At 46.0% G+C, this 16,497-nt stretch overlaps 1 protein-coding gene across 2 annotated transcripts in view; it reads left to right on the top strand.

Moving 5' to 3' along the window:
• The first annotated feature begins 8,722 nt into the window (after window positions 1-8,722).
• The window catches only part of SLC22A15 (solute carrier family 22 member 15), a 38,841-nt gene continuing 31,066 nt past the window's right edge, over window positions 8,723-16,497 (top strand). For both annotated transcript variants that reach the window (XM_069866977.1, XM_069866981.1), the window contains exon 1: window positions 8,723-8,863. In XM_069866977.1, the coding sequence (XP_069723078.1) occupies window positions 8,777-8,863 (87 nt within the window). In that variant the 5' untranslated portion in view covers window positions 8,723-8,776. The remainder of the gene's footprint in view (window positions 8,864-16,497) is intronic.

Raw genomic sequence — 16,497 nt, 5'->3', positions numbered from 1 at the left:
GATTTTAGACGTGCCAGCGCAGTCACATTTAAACAGCATATTTAAGCAGCAAGATGTGGCAGCTGTGATGCCCTACGTGACCCCCGCTTCGGGAGACACGCCAAGAGGGCTGATGCTTGAACACCGCTGCGTGCACGCACTTCGACCCCGAGATTCGTGTGGCTGCAGAACTCATTCCCGGCGATTAAATAAAACGTGAATTCTATAAGACGCGCAGCAAACTGGAGTTCCTCCTTGCTCCTCGCCGCATCTCCCTAAGCTCGGGGCTGAACCGGCGGCTCCCTGGGATCGTGTCAGGGACAAAGGTTGGTGGCAGGTAGGAATGGTCGGACTCGACGGTCCAAGAGCCCTTTCCCCACCTGGTGATTCGATGATCCCGGGAGGAGCTCGGCCGCCCCCTGCCGGACCCGGCGGGCACCGCACCGCTCTTTGTTCCCGGCCGTTCGCTCATCGGTCCTAGAGTCGTTTTGTTTATTGATCAGAGAATCGTAGAGGCGCTAGGCTGGAAAGGACCTTTGAGATCATCACCTGTGCGCTGCTAAACCCGATCCCTGAGCACCTCATCCGAACGTCCTTTATGCATCTCCAGGGATGGGGACTCCGCCACCCCATCTGCAGGTGCCGGAGAACACTTTCGGTGAAGATTTTTTTTCCTGATATCCAATCTGAACCCTTCTGGTGCAACTTGAGGCCATTTCCTCTCATCCTATCACTTGCTACTTGGGAGAAGAGATCAGCACCCACATCTCTACAGCCTCCTTTCAGACACCTGTAGAGAGCCATAAGGTCTCACCTCAGCCTCCTCTTCAGGCTAAACAACCCTAGGTCCCTCATAACACTTGTGCTCCAGCCCCTTCACCAGCTTTGTCGCCCTTCTGTGGACACACTCCAGAACCTCGATGTCTTTCTGATAGTGAGGGACCCAAAACTGGACACAGGATTAAAGATGCAGCCTCATCAGTGCTGAGTACAGGGGCATGATCACTTCCCTGGCCCTGCTGGCCATGCTGTTTCTGATACAAGCCAAGATGGTATTGGCTTTCTTGGCCACCTGGGCACACTGCTGGCTCATGTTCAGTTGAATGCCAATCAATATACCAAGGTCCTTCTCTGACAGGCAGCTTTCCAGCCACTCTTCCCAAGCCTGTAGAGCTGCAAGGGGTTGTTTTGTCCCAAGTACAGGACTCAGTATTTGGCCTCGGTGAACCATACCCCATGGGTCAGATGGGGGAAGCCTGTTCAGATCCCTGCCCTTAAGCAGATCAACACTTCCTCTGAGTTCAGTGTCATCCATGAACTTACTAAGGGCACATGAAATCCTTTCATCCATATAATTGATAAAGATATTGAATAGAACTAGATCCATCACTGAATCCTAGGGAACACCACTTGCGACTGGCCTCTCACTGGGTTTTGTTTATTGATGTTTTTTCCCATCTTGGAAAGTGATTTAAGCATCTTCCTTGGTACCTCTGTGTGGCCCTTTTGCTGGCAGAAAGATTCTACCCTCCCACGTTTGTTTAATCTGCGTCAGGGAAGTGCTGGGGCTCGGAGGAAGCTTCACCACCACCTTTGAGGCGCAGGCTTTGCTTTCTGACCACCCAGTTCTGTAGCGATTAAGGCAAGAATCTCGTCCCTGAAGTGACAACGAGATCACTTTTTTGAGTGGACGCAAAACCTTATATAGTGTTTCTGCACTCAGTCAGCAGCTACCCCAGTAAATTCCCACCTATGAGAATCCCACAGTTACAGTGATAGACTGCAACCCACTATTTACCACAGATGTGCCCCTTATCTTCATGTTTTCCATCTAACGCGTTCTTTACTTATTAACTCACTGATCTTAGTAAAGATTCCAAGGTCTCAACAAGCTAGCAAGCATGAGAACACCAGCCGTTTGCTCTGTGCTTGCTGCTAATATCACAGGTATGCCAAGGCATCGTCAGCTTGTCCCAGCATATGCGCAACAGTGAAATCTTTTATGCTCGCACAGTTCTTCTTCCAGGAGTGTGAATTGCTGAGGATGCTGGGCAGGAATACGAGAAACCGTGCCCTGTATGAAAAAGGACACTAATCCTGCCCAGTTGAGTTGCAAATCTCTTCTTGGACCTATCTTAGGAATTACTTTAATGCTGAAAATGCTTTAGTGCTGAAATAGATGCTGAAATTGGTAAGGGCTTTTTGTGTTTTGAGGACATTATGAGGAAACTACCACCTGCCAAGTGCCCTCTCCACCTCCAGATCCAGAGTGCTGTTGCTTGTGCCAGACAAACCACCTGTAAGAGCTTCTGTGTACTTCTGTGGGATCTTCATCAGTCTCCGGAATAAGAGTCAAGGTCCAAACAAGTATTTTGCACACTGGCGATAAGGCAGAGGGTGAAGGATACAAATGTCAAGATTATGAGCAGTTCTCCAGTCAAATGATGAATGCTTGGAAAGAAAAGAGCCTACAAAGAACACATGAGTACTCCCTAAAGCAGCGTGGTGCAACTGCTCAAGAGAAGTATTTTGAGGTACAGGCACTCACCTCTATGTTCAACATTGTTATCTCCGTCTCAGTTACAGTTGGGAGACCACAACAGCCAATCCTGCCTCATAAGACTATATTGTTCTTCTTTTTTTATGTCTAAGTTTTTAGTATGTTTAAGCGCAAAAGTGTGGTTCATAAACTCAGCCTGAAAATCCTGAAAGTATGTGGTAAAACCAGAGCTTCTACCCAGGGCAGACACTGCAAGTAATGTCTAAGTGTTGAGAAACTGAGCAGAATAGGGACAGTAGTCACAGATGACATTGACCAAGAAGGGTGTTGAATGCAGATGTGCACCTTGGGACATTACCAGGGGAGACATCCTGAGGGCAACTATCCACTGTCAGAGATATGTGATGTGTGAGGAAGCGCAGATCTCCCTGGAACATGAACTGGGACTGGTTTGCAAACGACAACTGTCCATTCAGCAAGGGATAGGGAATCAGCTTTTACCCACAGCATAGCCAGAAATTCAGCATCCCTGAGCCTCATCTAAAATTGAAAAGTGCCTCCAAAGGACCTGTTTGTTGCTTTGTTTGCAAAAAGTGCAAACAGCACATCAGAGAAGCAAAAATGCCTTGGTGGATTGTTTGGCTGAACACTTAGGGTATATTGTAATGAGCCATATGCTAGCTTTGCATAGTATTATGGGGTAAGCCAGCTGCAATGTGCAGCTGATTAGTATGGCTGGAAAAATCTTTGTTTTCCATAACAGGAGGCCAGCAAAGGCAAGCATTCAGATGGCATCAATCCCTCTGACTTCTCCAGTTGTCTTGCTGTGGATCAGATGGAGCAAAGAGAGCAAAAGAACCTCTGCTTCATTTTCGTCTGAAAGGAGGGACCCTCCTTTAGCCCTAGGCTTGTCTAACAGTAACTGGTTTTAAGAATCATAACCCTTTAATATCCTTATGGAAGAGGTTTCTACCACCTCTTCCTGCAGCTGCCATTCTCATTGCCTCAGTCAGAGCTCAGTCATTCACCATTAAGCTCAACTGATGTGGTGGAAATCTCCTGTGAATTAAAGCAATGAAGGTCAGGAAGGGGTGGGAACTTGATGAAGTGAGAGATCACAAAAGTGCCTGCGCAGCAAGAGAGTAAATGTCCTTTTTGCCCTGAATCCCACCTCCTGCTGTGGCCAAAAGCTGATGCCTAGGCAGGGGTATAAGAAGAGAGGGTATTTCCTCCAGATATCAGCTTTGAACAATTTGTATCTGAGGGATGATTTGGAACCAGAGATGTTTCCTCTTTGCATTTGATAAACCTCAGCTGACTTTACTTCTGTGTACTTGTTGATTATCTGGTATCCACACCAGCCAGGGCTAATGGGTTTCAGAGCTTACTCACAATGTTCCCTGATGGATGAGCTGAAACTTTCTCCATCAGGAACAGATCTTTAGATCTCATCTGTGCTAAGTGTAGAATCAACGATTTGTGTGGCCACCATTTGCACAAGTGAGAAATCTCTACCTGGAAGGTGGGAACATCAATAGTTCTTTTAAGGACTTTTTTTTCAAACTGTTGTTTCCAAGGCAAAATTAACAACTGTGTCAAAATCTACTAGAAGTAAATACAATAAATCCAGAAACACAGCACAAATAAACAAGGACAAGATTTTAGCTGTAAGAAATCTGATTTATTTTTTTTCCCAAGAGAAACTTAGCTTTGGGTTATCCCTTTGCATTTACATAGATCCAGTGCTTTGAATGCTCTGGGTCATCATTATATACAGAGTGAAAGGAGTTGAACATATATAAAACAATTACTTCAGAAAGGCTGAAAAAGAAGCCATGCGGCTATCTCAGTTTTGGGATGCCCATGAAAATTTGATATGCAAGCATCTAAATAACAAAATAGCCATGAAGCAGTAATAACGGGGGGGTGGGGGTGGGAGTAATGGGGGAAAACCTAGGAGGTACCATATTTATGTCTGAGTAAGATGCCTGAATCACTCTCATTAAAAGAAAAATTCCCCACAGACAGGATTGTTAGGACTATTCTTATTTGACGTGGTTATTAATGAGGAGGAGGAGGGAACAAATTGCACATTAATGAACCTCACAGACAATAATGCTCTGGGAAGAGCTGGAGGAGCCAGTGAGGAGAGATTGTTGACCAAATGGAGTGCAGTGCTATCATTATGTCAACAGAATGCCAAAGCTTCTGAACATTGAATCCAATCCTTTCCAAAATGACTGGCCTCACAGGGCAGATACCTTTCACTGTCAGTGAAAATCAAGAAGACGAAAAAGCCTGTTTTCCTCTAAACTCACCATATGGTCATTGCAGAACGTGACATGAAGTGACTTACATGTCTGTGGTTTAAGGTCATGGTTAAGGGGTATTTGACTTCAGCCAGTCAGTTTTTCCTCTCCTCCCCCTACACTCCACACAAGTTCTTTCTTTGTACCTTTGGTCAAGTGTCCCACAGGTATACTCTTTGCACCTGTTCCTAAGTCCCATCATTCAGGCTGACCCTGAAACAAGGCCTTTCTGCCAACACTCAGATTTAACTGCAAAAAATGAAAAGCCAAACCCCTTCTAAAATCAGGCATTTTGGGTGATGTGACCGAAATCTTTAAGTTTTAGAATGAAGTGGAAATACGAGAGGCTTAGTCATAGCTGGGATATACTAGCTACAGAATCGTAAAATGGTTGAGGTTGGAAGGGACCTCTAGAGATCATCCAGTCCAACCTCCCTGCTCAAGTAGGGACAGCTAAAGCAGGTAGTCCAGGACTGAGTCCAGTTGGGTATTGATTATTTCTACAGACAGAGCCTCTGTCTGAACAACCTGCTCCAGTGTTTGATCGCCCTCACAGAAAAAAATCCTGAAAAAAACCCCACCAAACCAACAAAACCAAACAGACATTGGGTATTACTTTTATACATATTGGGAAATTCCTCCCTGAGTCTTCTCTGCTGAACAGTTCCGACTCTCTCAGCTCTCCTCTCATGACAGATGCTCAAGTCCTTTAATAACCGTCATAGTCTTCTGCTGGACTTTGCTTGGTAACCACCCACACAAGAGGAGACAGCTCCCCAAAAGGTGTTTTCCACAGGTGTACAACACTGCTGTGTGGTATGGTCATGGTCAAAGCTAACCCAGGTGGGACAGGACTGGAGGCTGTGATGTTCAGAAGCAGAGCTGTGGCAGGAGCAGAACAAGAACATTGTCTGGAAGGCAGCACCACATGGAAGTGAAGAGAACCGCTGGTTCTAATTGCTGCTCATGCAGCAGGCAGAACCTGTAGCTTGGGTGGCTGTAAGGAAGCAGGTAACTTAAGAAGGAAAAAATCCCACACAGGGGCATTGGAGGTCCCGTGCAAGAGAGAGAAGTGCCTGGGAGCTGCAGAGATTTCAGAGGCACTACCCTCCTGATGGGGAGCAAGTACTTCACCTTCCACTTACTTTGTTCACCTTGACTTCAGAGCTGAGGTGGGGCTGAAAGTTGATGGCAAAGGCAACAGCCCTTCCCAACACTGGGGAAGCTGGCATAAAGTTCTGCTTGCCATAGAGTATGGGTGAACTGACCAAGGGCAAGAAGGGCGCAGGAGAGAGAAACACAGAGCATCTCGAGCACCAGGCCCCCTCCTCTGCATCTTAGCTGAGTAATAAAATGAGACTACTGCGGTTGGGTGAACATGAGAAAGGTCCTGACATTTCAGAAATCCTTTGCTGTTTTGCCTTTAATCAATCTGCACTAAGCCTCAAATATGAAAAGAAGTGCTTAGGGCAAAGGTGAATTTCATATTAAGAGTAAATTGCTTTGATGCTTGTCAATTTGCCAAGATTTTTATAGCAAGGAAATGGTATTATTTCCCAGGCTCCTGGCATGATCCTAAAGGTCACATCTCATGACACTATTCTCTTCCTTTTTTCTCTAGCTGTTCATACAATAAAAGCCATAAGCATAAAGATGTTGCTGCTGCTTTTTGGTACCATCAGGTAAAAATGTCTCAACAACCCAAGCTGTTTCTTGTTCTTGGAGCTTTATTGTAAAGGTGGAATGAAAATGGACCATGAAAAGCTCATTGCCACCATCCATGAATACCAGTATTTCATGCATGCATTTATCTCCTTTCCTGCTCAGTAGAGTTCACATTCCTTCACAAAGCCCCACTACTTCTAAGTTAGAACTTCTACTAGACACTCACAATGAAGGCTCCCCAAATAAATTGCAAATACATTTCATAAAACACTTTACAATTATAGTTTTATGAAGACTGCTGTAATGGAGACAGCACTAGGCATTAAGTCAAGAACAGCAAGATTTTGTTTTTTCAACCAACAGCAAGTATGTGTAATTACAAAATATTCCACCGTTGGGGTATGTCAGCATTGCAAAGCCCTGCATGAATTTAAAGAAATTAAGACGCATGCACTATGTGGTACTGCTTCCCAGACACAGGGATAACGCTGTCCAACAAAGGTGCAAACCCACTGAGCGCAGAGTGTAACTTAGCTGTCCTTTTATGAAGAAACTGCATCAGAGCTAAGCTGCTGCCTGGACATCACCATAAAACCTGGAACCACCTTGCTACCACGGAACCAGAGCTGCTTTCTTGCCAAGCCTGTGGGACCAGCACGTTGCCTTGGTCTAACCAAGGGTCCAGGGGCAATGCCTCTTTCCCCCTTTCCTTCCAAACAAATCTGACTAGAGCTGAACAACATCATGAGCTGAACAACCTCATGAGGAACACCCCGAGCTCTGCCTAGCACCCATCTCCTCAGTGCTGAGCCTGCTCGCTGTAAGCAACACAGCTGCCCAAGGCACCTCTGCACTGTCTCCCTGACACACTCAAATGCCCCTCGCAAACCCCTTGGTCCTCTGACGCAGCCCCTCAAATCCCTGCCACACTCTACCTCACACACCCCCTCACAGACCTCTCACACCCCTTCTCACACTCCTCACAGACTTCTTGAACCCCTTACACACCTCCTTGGACCCCTCATCGACCTCTCACAACCCTTACACACAGCTTAGACCCTTCACTGATGTCGCACAACCCTTACACACCCCCTTACACCCCTCACTGACCTCTTGCACCCCTTACACACCCCTCAGACCCCTCACTGACCTCTAACAGCCCTTATGCACCCCACAGACCCCTCATTGACTTCTTGTACCCCTTACACACCTTCTCACAACCCTTAGGTAACCCACTGACCTCTTGCACCCCTTACAGACCCGCCTACACCCCTCACATGCCCCTTACACCCCTCACTGACATCTCACAAGCCTTACACACCACCTTACATCCCTCACAATCCTTACACACCCCTTAGACCCCTCACTGACCTCTCACAACCCTTACACACCCCCTTACACCCCTCACAATCCCCTTACACCTCTCACCTCTCACAACCCTTACACACCCCCTAGACCCCTCACTGACCTCTAACACCCCTTACATACCCTCTCACACCCCTCACAGACCTCTTGCACCCCTTACACACCTCCTTAGATGCCTCACTGACCTCTCACAACCCTTATGCACCCCACAGATCCCTCACAGTCTTCTCGCACCTGTTACACACCTTCTCACAACCCCCTTAGACCCCTCACTGACCTCTCACAACTCTTAGGTAACCCAGACTCCTCACACACCCCTTACACCCCTGACTGACCTTTCACAACCCTTACACACCCCCTTACACCCCTCACAACCGACTTGGATACCTCACTGACCTCTCACAACCCTTAGGCACCCCACATACCCTTCACTGACCTCTAACAACTCTTACACACCCCTTAAACCCCTCAATGACCTCTCCCAACCCTCACACACCCCTCAGACCCATCAAACTCCTCACCCCACCCCTCACACACCGCACCCACCTCGAAGCTCCTCCCCGCATCCCCTCCACCCTCCCCTTCTCAGCCCCCTCGCAGTTCTCTCTCACCCCTCGCGCACTCTCCACCGGCTGCTTCTGGCCAAGAGCAGCCAGGGCTCTCTGGCTCTCAGCCAGGGCGGAGAGCGAGCGCCTATAGCACACTTCCCACTCCCTATTCCCCATTCCCCTGGGGAAAGTGCGCGTGCGCTCTCTCCCATCCCGCCAGCCCTTCGGGCTGGGACGTTTCCGCATCCAAGCAGGGAAGCGGCGCTTGCGTGCGTCCTTCGCTTCCCAGCCGCTTTCTCCCCGGCGCCTGCGCGTCATTGTCGCTTCCTCCTGCTCCTGCTCCTGCTGGGCTCGGGCTCGGCGGGTGTGCTCCGTCCCGGGGATGCGCTGTTCGGGCGGCGCGGCGCGGGATGGAGGTGGAGGAGGCGTTCCCGCTGGTGGGGCAGATGGGGCCCTACCAGGTGTATCTGTGCGTCCTGCTGGCCGTGCTGCTCCAGGTGCGAGGCTGGGCCGCCTCTCCTCGCCCCGGGGCGGGAGGAGTGCCCGGGGGAGGGGGAGGTGCAGTGGGAGCTGTGGGGTGCTGTGAGTGCTGCTGGGGTTAGTGGGAGCTGTGGGTGCTGTGAGGGGGAGTGGGTGCTGCTCGGGTGCAGTGGGGAGTAGTGGGAGCAATGAGGTGCTGTGGGTGTTGCTGGGGTTAGTGGGTGTTGTGGTATGCTCTGAGTTGTGGAGTGCAGTGGGTGCTGCTGTGGTTAGTGGGAGCTGTGGGTGCTGCTGGGGTTAGTAGGTGCTGCTGGGGTTAGTGAGTGTTGTGGGGTGCAGTGGGTGTTGTGGGGTACACTGGGTGTTGTGGGGTGCAGTGGGTGCTGCTGTGGTTAGTGGGAGCTGTGGGTGCTGCTGGGGTTAGTAGGTGCTGCTGGGGTTAGTGAGTGTTGTGGGGTGCAGTGGGTGTTGTGGGGTACACTGGGTGTTGTGGGGTGCAGTGGGTGCTGCTGTGGTTAGTGGGAGCTGTGGGTGCTGCTGGGGTTAGTGAGTGTTGTGGGGTGCAGTGGGAGTTGTCGGGTGCTGTGGGTGCTGCTGTGATTAGTGGGAGCTGTGGGTGCTGCTGGGGTTAGTAGGTGCTGCTGGGGTTAGTGGGTGTTGTGGGGTGCAGTGGGGAGCAGTGGGGTGCTGTGGGTGCTGCTGGGTTTAGTGGATGCAGTGGGGCGCTGTGGGAGCGGTGGGGTGCTGCTGGGATTAGTGGGAGCTGTGGGTGCTGCTGGGGAGCTGTGGGGTGCAGTGGGAGCTGTGGGGTGCAGTGGGTGCTGCTGGGTTTAGTGGATGCAGTGGGGTGCTGTGGGAGCAGTGGGGTGTTGCTGGGATTAGTGGGAGCTGTGGGTGCTGCTGGGGAGCTGTGGGATGCTGTGGGGTGTAGTGGGTTGCTGTGGGTGCTGCTGGGAGCTTTGGGGTACTGCTGGGGTGCAGTGGGATAGTGCAGTGGGTGCTGCTGCAGTTAGTGGAAGCAGTGGGATGCTATGGGGGGCAGTGAGGGGCAGTGCGGTGCTGTGGGAGCAGTGGGTGCTGCTGGGGTGCAGTGGGATTGTGCAGTGGGTGCTGCTGGGGTTAGTAGGAGCAGTGGCTAGTGCTGCTGGGATGCACTGGGTGCCACTGAGGTTATTGTGTGCAGTGGGGTGCTTCTGGGGTGCATTGGGTTGCTGTGGGGAGCAATGGGAGCAGTGGATGCTGCTGGGGTTAGTGGGCACTGTGGGTGTAGTGGGTTCTGCTGGGGTTAGTGTGTGCTGGTGGAAGCTGTGGGCAGGTGCCTGCTCAAGTCCTTGGGTGGATGTGCCTGATGCGAAGGTGGGTGTTGGAGGTCTTCTGCTGAGGGCTGCTGGTGGCAGTAACTGGTCTTCTGCTCTGGATTTAGCCTGCAGCAGCTTGCTGTGCTCCTGAGGCAGAGGTGGCCTCTGTCCAAAGGTAGAATGAGGTTCTGCGGAGTGAGCTTCTGCAGAGTGCACTTGGGACAGATGGCTGATACCATCCATGCCATGTTGCCTTGTGTCACCCGGTGAGCAAGTTGGGAGCACATGGTTTGCCCCGTGAAGCACTGGTTGAAGTGAAATTAAATGGAGATTTCTGTGAATTAGACTGGAAGTCAGCAACTTCTGGCAGAGACTCTGCTAGGAATCCTATATAACCTAGAGTTAATGACCTAGGCTAGTGATTTCAAGGCCGTGTGCGCTTTGTTTGGGGTGGAAATGTTTGAAGTGTTACATCTTGGCACTGATAGCTTTGTATGCAAGAGCTCTCATCTAATCAGCTGGTAGGCTATGACTGATGATAGTACTTTGATGTGCCATAACTCCTAGAACGTAGGGGCAGTGTCTTTGCATTATGTATTTGGACGAGGCTTTACATTTTTGGGTAGCTGAGTTTGTATTCTGACATAGAAAACTGGAGCTCTCAAGATTAGAGTTTAGGTTGGATATTAGGAACGGGTTCTTCAGTAAGGGTGGTGGAGCACTCGAATAGACTCCCCAGGGAAAAAGTCATGGTGCCAAGCCTGATGGTATTCAAGAAGCATTTGAATAATGCCCTCAGATGTATGGTGTGAATTTTGGGGTTGTCCTATGCAGGGGCAGGAGTTGGACTCTGTGATCCCTGTGAGTGCCTTCCATCTCGGGACATTCTATGAAGTGACAGTGAAGTGCTGTAATATCGTTCAGAGACCACATGACCAAGTGATGTGCTCTGCAACTATGTTTGTCATCTTTACTTCCGGCTTTGTTTTATCTTTGTGCCTATCCTTATGGGAGTGGTGAGGGGAGATGAGGATAGTATGTGCACCTTCACAGTTAGGCCTAGGCATAAAATACAGTTTGAACCTGACAGAAATTTGGTTTACTTGTCAAAATCTTAATTAGAGTGAATTCAGCTAGGCTGACAAATGCTGGTTACTGCCACTGTGGAAGCTTAACAGCAGGAATGAAGAGGCGAAGTTAAGTGTTCTGCTGCCTCGGCCGACCAGTATTATGTAGTAATCAAGAACTTCTAGTTATGAGCCATGAGACTGAAGATGTCTTCTCCTGGCGGCTAGTGGACCTACAGAAGTATTAAAGAGCTTTACAAGATAACAAAAGAAAATTCGGATGCCTCAGTTGTGTCAGTTGGGAACTCTGTAGTTGGTTGCAAAGCTAAGATGATGAGCAACAAAACTTTGTAGATTTCTGTTTCCTTGTATTGTTTCTCTCTCACTTTTTCTTTTTTTCTTTTAAACTGATTTATCTGATTAATCCTTTAAAATTAGACATTGCGTAGAGCTTATTCTGCTGGCTGACTGGCTAGAAAATTTGAATGAAGAGCAGGGATTAAGGACAAAATAATTATTTTTTCTTCCAGTGCTGGTCATGTTCTGGAACAACCTGCAACCATGACAAGTGCTTTGTATTTCTAGAATTTTAAGTAACGTGAGTCAGCTGTTCTGTAATATTTTTGTTTCCTTTTTAATGGATTAACTTGCATTTCTCATGGGAGAAGTAAGCAAAAAGATCTTTACAAACCCCAGAACTAATTCAGAATAACTAAAGAAGAAAAGGTACCAGGTTTGCAAGTCTATTATCTATTGCAAGGTCATGTTACCTTTACTTCTTGAACTTCACTAAGGAAGGTTATCCCCTGACTGATACGCTTTCTTTGCTTCGGATGATGGAGGTGCAGGAGTTTGTAAGGGATTTAGATGTGAAGCTTGCTGTCTTTCAGCCCATGAATAGGTGTGGACTTATACAACTGATTCCTGCTTGGATGGTCATGTGCTTTCTGTGTTCCTTTACTGATGCCAAGTTACATAACGTGTCAATGATGTTAGTCTTTTGTCTGATTTATCGTCAGTCTTTGGAGGATGGACCCAAGAGAATGTAATGTATCTATTGTGTGCATGATGTAGATTTAGGTAATCACAGGCTCCTTTAGTGCCTGTGCTTAGATGCAGCATCTGATTGCAGAATATCTCCCCTCAGCCTATGTCGCTGGCGGCACCATGGACTGATTGTTCCGTTTTATTGCTTACTTCCCTTCTCATGTACTCCCTCAGCAGGCCTGTATTTTTGCACTGGCCTATTGGTATAAAAAATACTTGTACGTTCTTAAAGATGAGAATATCACATAGGTAAAAGCTGGTTTTGTCTTTGCTGAGTCCCTTCATCTCTGATGCCAGTATACTGAGTTTAAGCTCTCTACCTTCCCTGCCCTGTAAGATTCCCTGCAGATGAACTTGCATTCTTTTTGTGATTTTTTTGTCTCTGCAGTGAACTATTTCTACCGTGTAGCCATGCTCATATGCCAATATCTCTGGTCTCTGAATTCTAATTAGAAATATAGTTTAGGTCACAGCACTTCTTTGAGACAGGTTGTACCCAACAGCTATGTCTGTATGAGTGAGACTTTTCACGTGACATTTGGTTTGCTTCTGGTCTTGGGTGAACTGGTATTCAGCCTGTGGAATGAGATTACTGATGCTCTGGCAAAAAAATGCCAGGTTTTATGTGTCGTCACTGTAAAACTCGATTAAGTGTAAGTCTTGTGGGCTGCTGCTTTCATCTTCACTGGTTTGTATTATTCCTCTTATACCTGCTGCTGTTATTCATTAACTTGTTAAGCTGTTACTCTATTAAGGCGTGCCTGGCTTATGCACTACAAACTTAATAGGACTTTGGAAGCTTTTCAGGAATGTTCCATAGCAGTGGTTGCTAACTTTGTAGTGGAGTGATGACAGCTAACCTAGGGAAACAATTTTTTCCAAAATTTGTGCAATTACCCGAATACCGATCTTATCTGAAGAATGTTGGGATAGACTAATGATGTGAATTTGAGGCTGGATTAGTCTTGCATTAGTCCTTAGGAGAGTAAGGGAGGAATAAAGTGAGAGGATAACTCTTAAAATACTTAGGACTTCACTTTGAACTATTAAGATGGTGTAAAAATAATTGCCGGTTTTACCCATCAACTTTAAAGCAGTATGTTTCGGCTTAGAATACAATCTATTAATTTAAATAAGAACGATTAGAATCTATGCATTTTTGCCGACAAAACCCAAGCCTATTTAGTCCAGTAGCATGGAATTCTGGAGTCTGGGGACTGATGAATTCTTCAAAGGTGTTTAGAGCTGCTGCTTAGTGGTGGAAAACCTCTCACAAAAAGTCATTGAGATACTTGAAAATGTGGTAATCGGCGGGAGAGTGGTCTGGTGAGTAAGCTGGGCAAGGGAGACTTTAATAGCTCAATTTATACAGCTTCTGCAGAGTCATTTGCAAGACATAGTTGAGCATTGTTATGGAGAAGAACTGGTCCTTTTTGATTGACCATGGTTGGACATAAATGTTGTGATTCTTGCTGCATTTTGCTGATTTCCTGGCAGTACTTCTCTGCTGTGATGGTTTTGCCAGCATTAAAGAAGTTGTAGTGGAGGATTCCATTTGCTGACCACCAAACAGTAACCATAACCTTCTTTTTATGCAATTTCAGTTTGGGGAAGTGTTTCGGTGCTTCACCTCGATCCAGCTACTATGTAGAATGCTGTTGGTTGTCATATAGAATCCATTTTTCATAATGTGTCCATATCATCAAGGACTGGATCATTTTTGTTGTGCAAAAGAAGCATGTATCAGAATTTTTTACCTTTGATTTTTTTTTTTTTTAAAAAAGAATTGTTCGTATGGCACCCATTTGTCAAACTTTTTTGATTTTCCACTTTGGTGCAAATATTGAACGACTGTTGAATGGTCAACATTAGTTCTTCTGCAGCCTCTGGAGTTGTTTTGTGTGGGTCTGCTTCAATACTGGCCCTCAAGTGCTTGTTGTCCATTGCAGAAGGACCATCTGCAACCCTTCTCATCTTCAAGGCTCTGTTTTCCGTTATGGAATGTTTTGAACCAATGTTGAGCTTTACATTTGATGATCTCCTGGTCAAATGCTTAGTTGATATTGCTAGCAGTTCCTGATGCTTTACATAGTCTTCTGAGCTCCTACAGCAAAATTGCTCAGATTGGCTTTTTCTTTATCTTTAATTTGACAGCGTAATATAAAAAAGAATAAACAACGAAAACAAAGTCATTATAATAAATAAATAGAGTGAATTTTGCACTTTAAGATGGTATACTACATGAATACAGTTAAATAAAAGTTTAATGCAAACTAAGCATCACAGTTTACAGCAAAAGGAAGGGCAATTACTTTTCTACAACCTAATAAAAGCATTTGCTTGACATCTATTGATTACTAGAAGGGTGCACGCTACCTTTTGAAGTCATTAGGTCGAAGCATTATTAAAGAATGGTGCCTCTTGTGGTTTTGGGGTTTGTTTTTTTTTTAGTGTGTGTAGCAACATTAGACAAGAAAGGTTGAAAGAAGTTTGCCTTTGACAGTGAGTCTGAGCTACAGGTTTGCCCCGGTCCAAACTGAACCTAGAGAAATCTAAGCATGGAAGTGTATGCCTACTATATCACTATTAAAAGGCTTTTAAAAATGTATTAGAGTTTTAAAGAGAGGTCTTGTTTGCACAGTTGAAAAAGATTTTGCCTGAGGCTGGGTAATATGCATTGCAAAGCAGTATAGGTAATTCATTATCAAGGGTGGTGTTTCCCTCCATTTTTGAACTTACCACTAACTGAAAGGAACATGGAGAAATAGTTAAGATAGTAATATTAAGTTCCTTGAATAATATTTTAAGACAAAGGCTAACATATCTTTGCTGTTGGCAGCAAGATCATGTATGACTTCTGCCCTGCATTTTAGGGACTCTAACTGTCTTTTCTCTAAGGTGATTGATTGAACTGTAGAAGTGTAACTGAACTAAGAATAATAATTTGCAACTTGTGCATGATTACTGCTCTTTATTTCTGACCCAAATAAAGTTTTGTGCTTTCAAATGCTTTTTTTTTTTTTTTAACTGGGGTGGTTCATATCGCTACTTCTGTTTATTAGTAATACAGTGATTTGTGTGCATTGTTTGCATTAATTAACACCTCTCCCTGTTTTTTGCAAGTACCATCTCAGTGGGACTGGTGTCCCTCTGGAGCAGTATCATTTGTTCTCTAGGTCTTTTGTGTTTACAGTATGATCTCTGACTAAATTTTGGACATGACCTGGTTAAACACTTTTTACTCACCTGGTCATTTTTCCTAATCCCAGTGGACTTGGGGAGAAAGGGAGTTAAGAATTTGACTTGGAAGGTGCAGTGAAGCTTTTGAGATCCTCAGGTAAGGAAGACTGAAGAGAGTTGTATGCATTCCAGATTTCTGTTTGTGGTATGCTGTTCAGTTATTGGTGTCTTAAAAATGCATAAAGACCAGAGCTCTTCAATCTCTTTCAATTAGGAGATCCCTACAGACTTCTCACTGAAGATGTTAAATCCTTGTACAGTAAATTTTAGCCTGCTGAGAGCTTTGTGTTTCTTAATTATTTTTTTTTTCCCAGAACTTCAGGACTTCTGAGGCCTGTAGGCTGTAAGTTGGAAATCATTGTTTTAGGAAGTTCCACTGCAAAACCAGAAAAAGCCTATTCTTTCAGTTCTGGAGCATCATGTTGCTCTAAAATAGCAGTAAACCCAAGCTTTTTTAAATTTAAAAAACAACAAAACACAGGTAGATCCAATGGCTTATTCTCAGGCAAGTCTTTAAAATAAATAAATGAATGAAAGTAGCTTTTAGAAATGTCAGCAATGCCTTTTAGTCTGGACCCTTAAGTAGCCAAAATGTCTGAAGTAATCAGCGTAAGGTTTTATTGCATCTTTTTGCCTAGTTACATGTGTTATTCATTTGGTAGTGAGGAAGTCCAGGCAGAGATGAGAATGCATTCTTCTCATAGTCTTAGCAGAACTCCCTCTGCAAGTCCAAGATGCTCACCCAATATTCTTTGGCAGCGTGCTAAGGTGCAAACTTTCATCTGTTATGATGCTGTCTGTGACTCAGATATGTTGGTAGCCAAAGCAGGCTGGAAGATATGAAGAGAAAGAGGGACAAAGATAAAATGCAGACGAAAGAATAAACATGCTTGTGGCAGCGCGACTGAACTCTGCCTGATTCCTGCATTACTTTACTAGCAGTTGCTGACTTTCTTCGTGTTATCCTATAATGCCATTGAGAAAGATCAGTCCTGAGCT

The sequence above is a fragment of the Phaenicophaeus curvirostris genome, chromosome 1 (assembly GCF_032191515.1).
Source record: "Phaenicophaeus curvirostris isolate KB17595 chromosome 1, BPBGC_Pcur_1.0, whole genome shotgun sequence".
NCBI lineage: Eukaryota > Metazoa > Chordata > Aves > Cuculiformes > Cuculidae > Phaenicophaeus > Phaenicophaeus curvirostris.
This window is presented reverse-complemented; position numbering and strand designations above follow the sequence as displayed.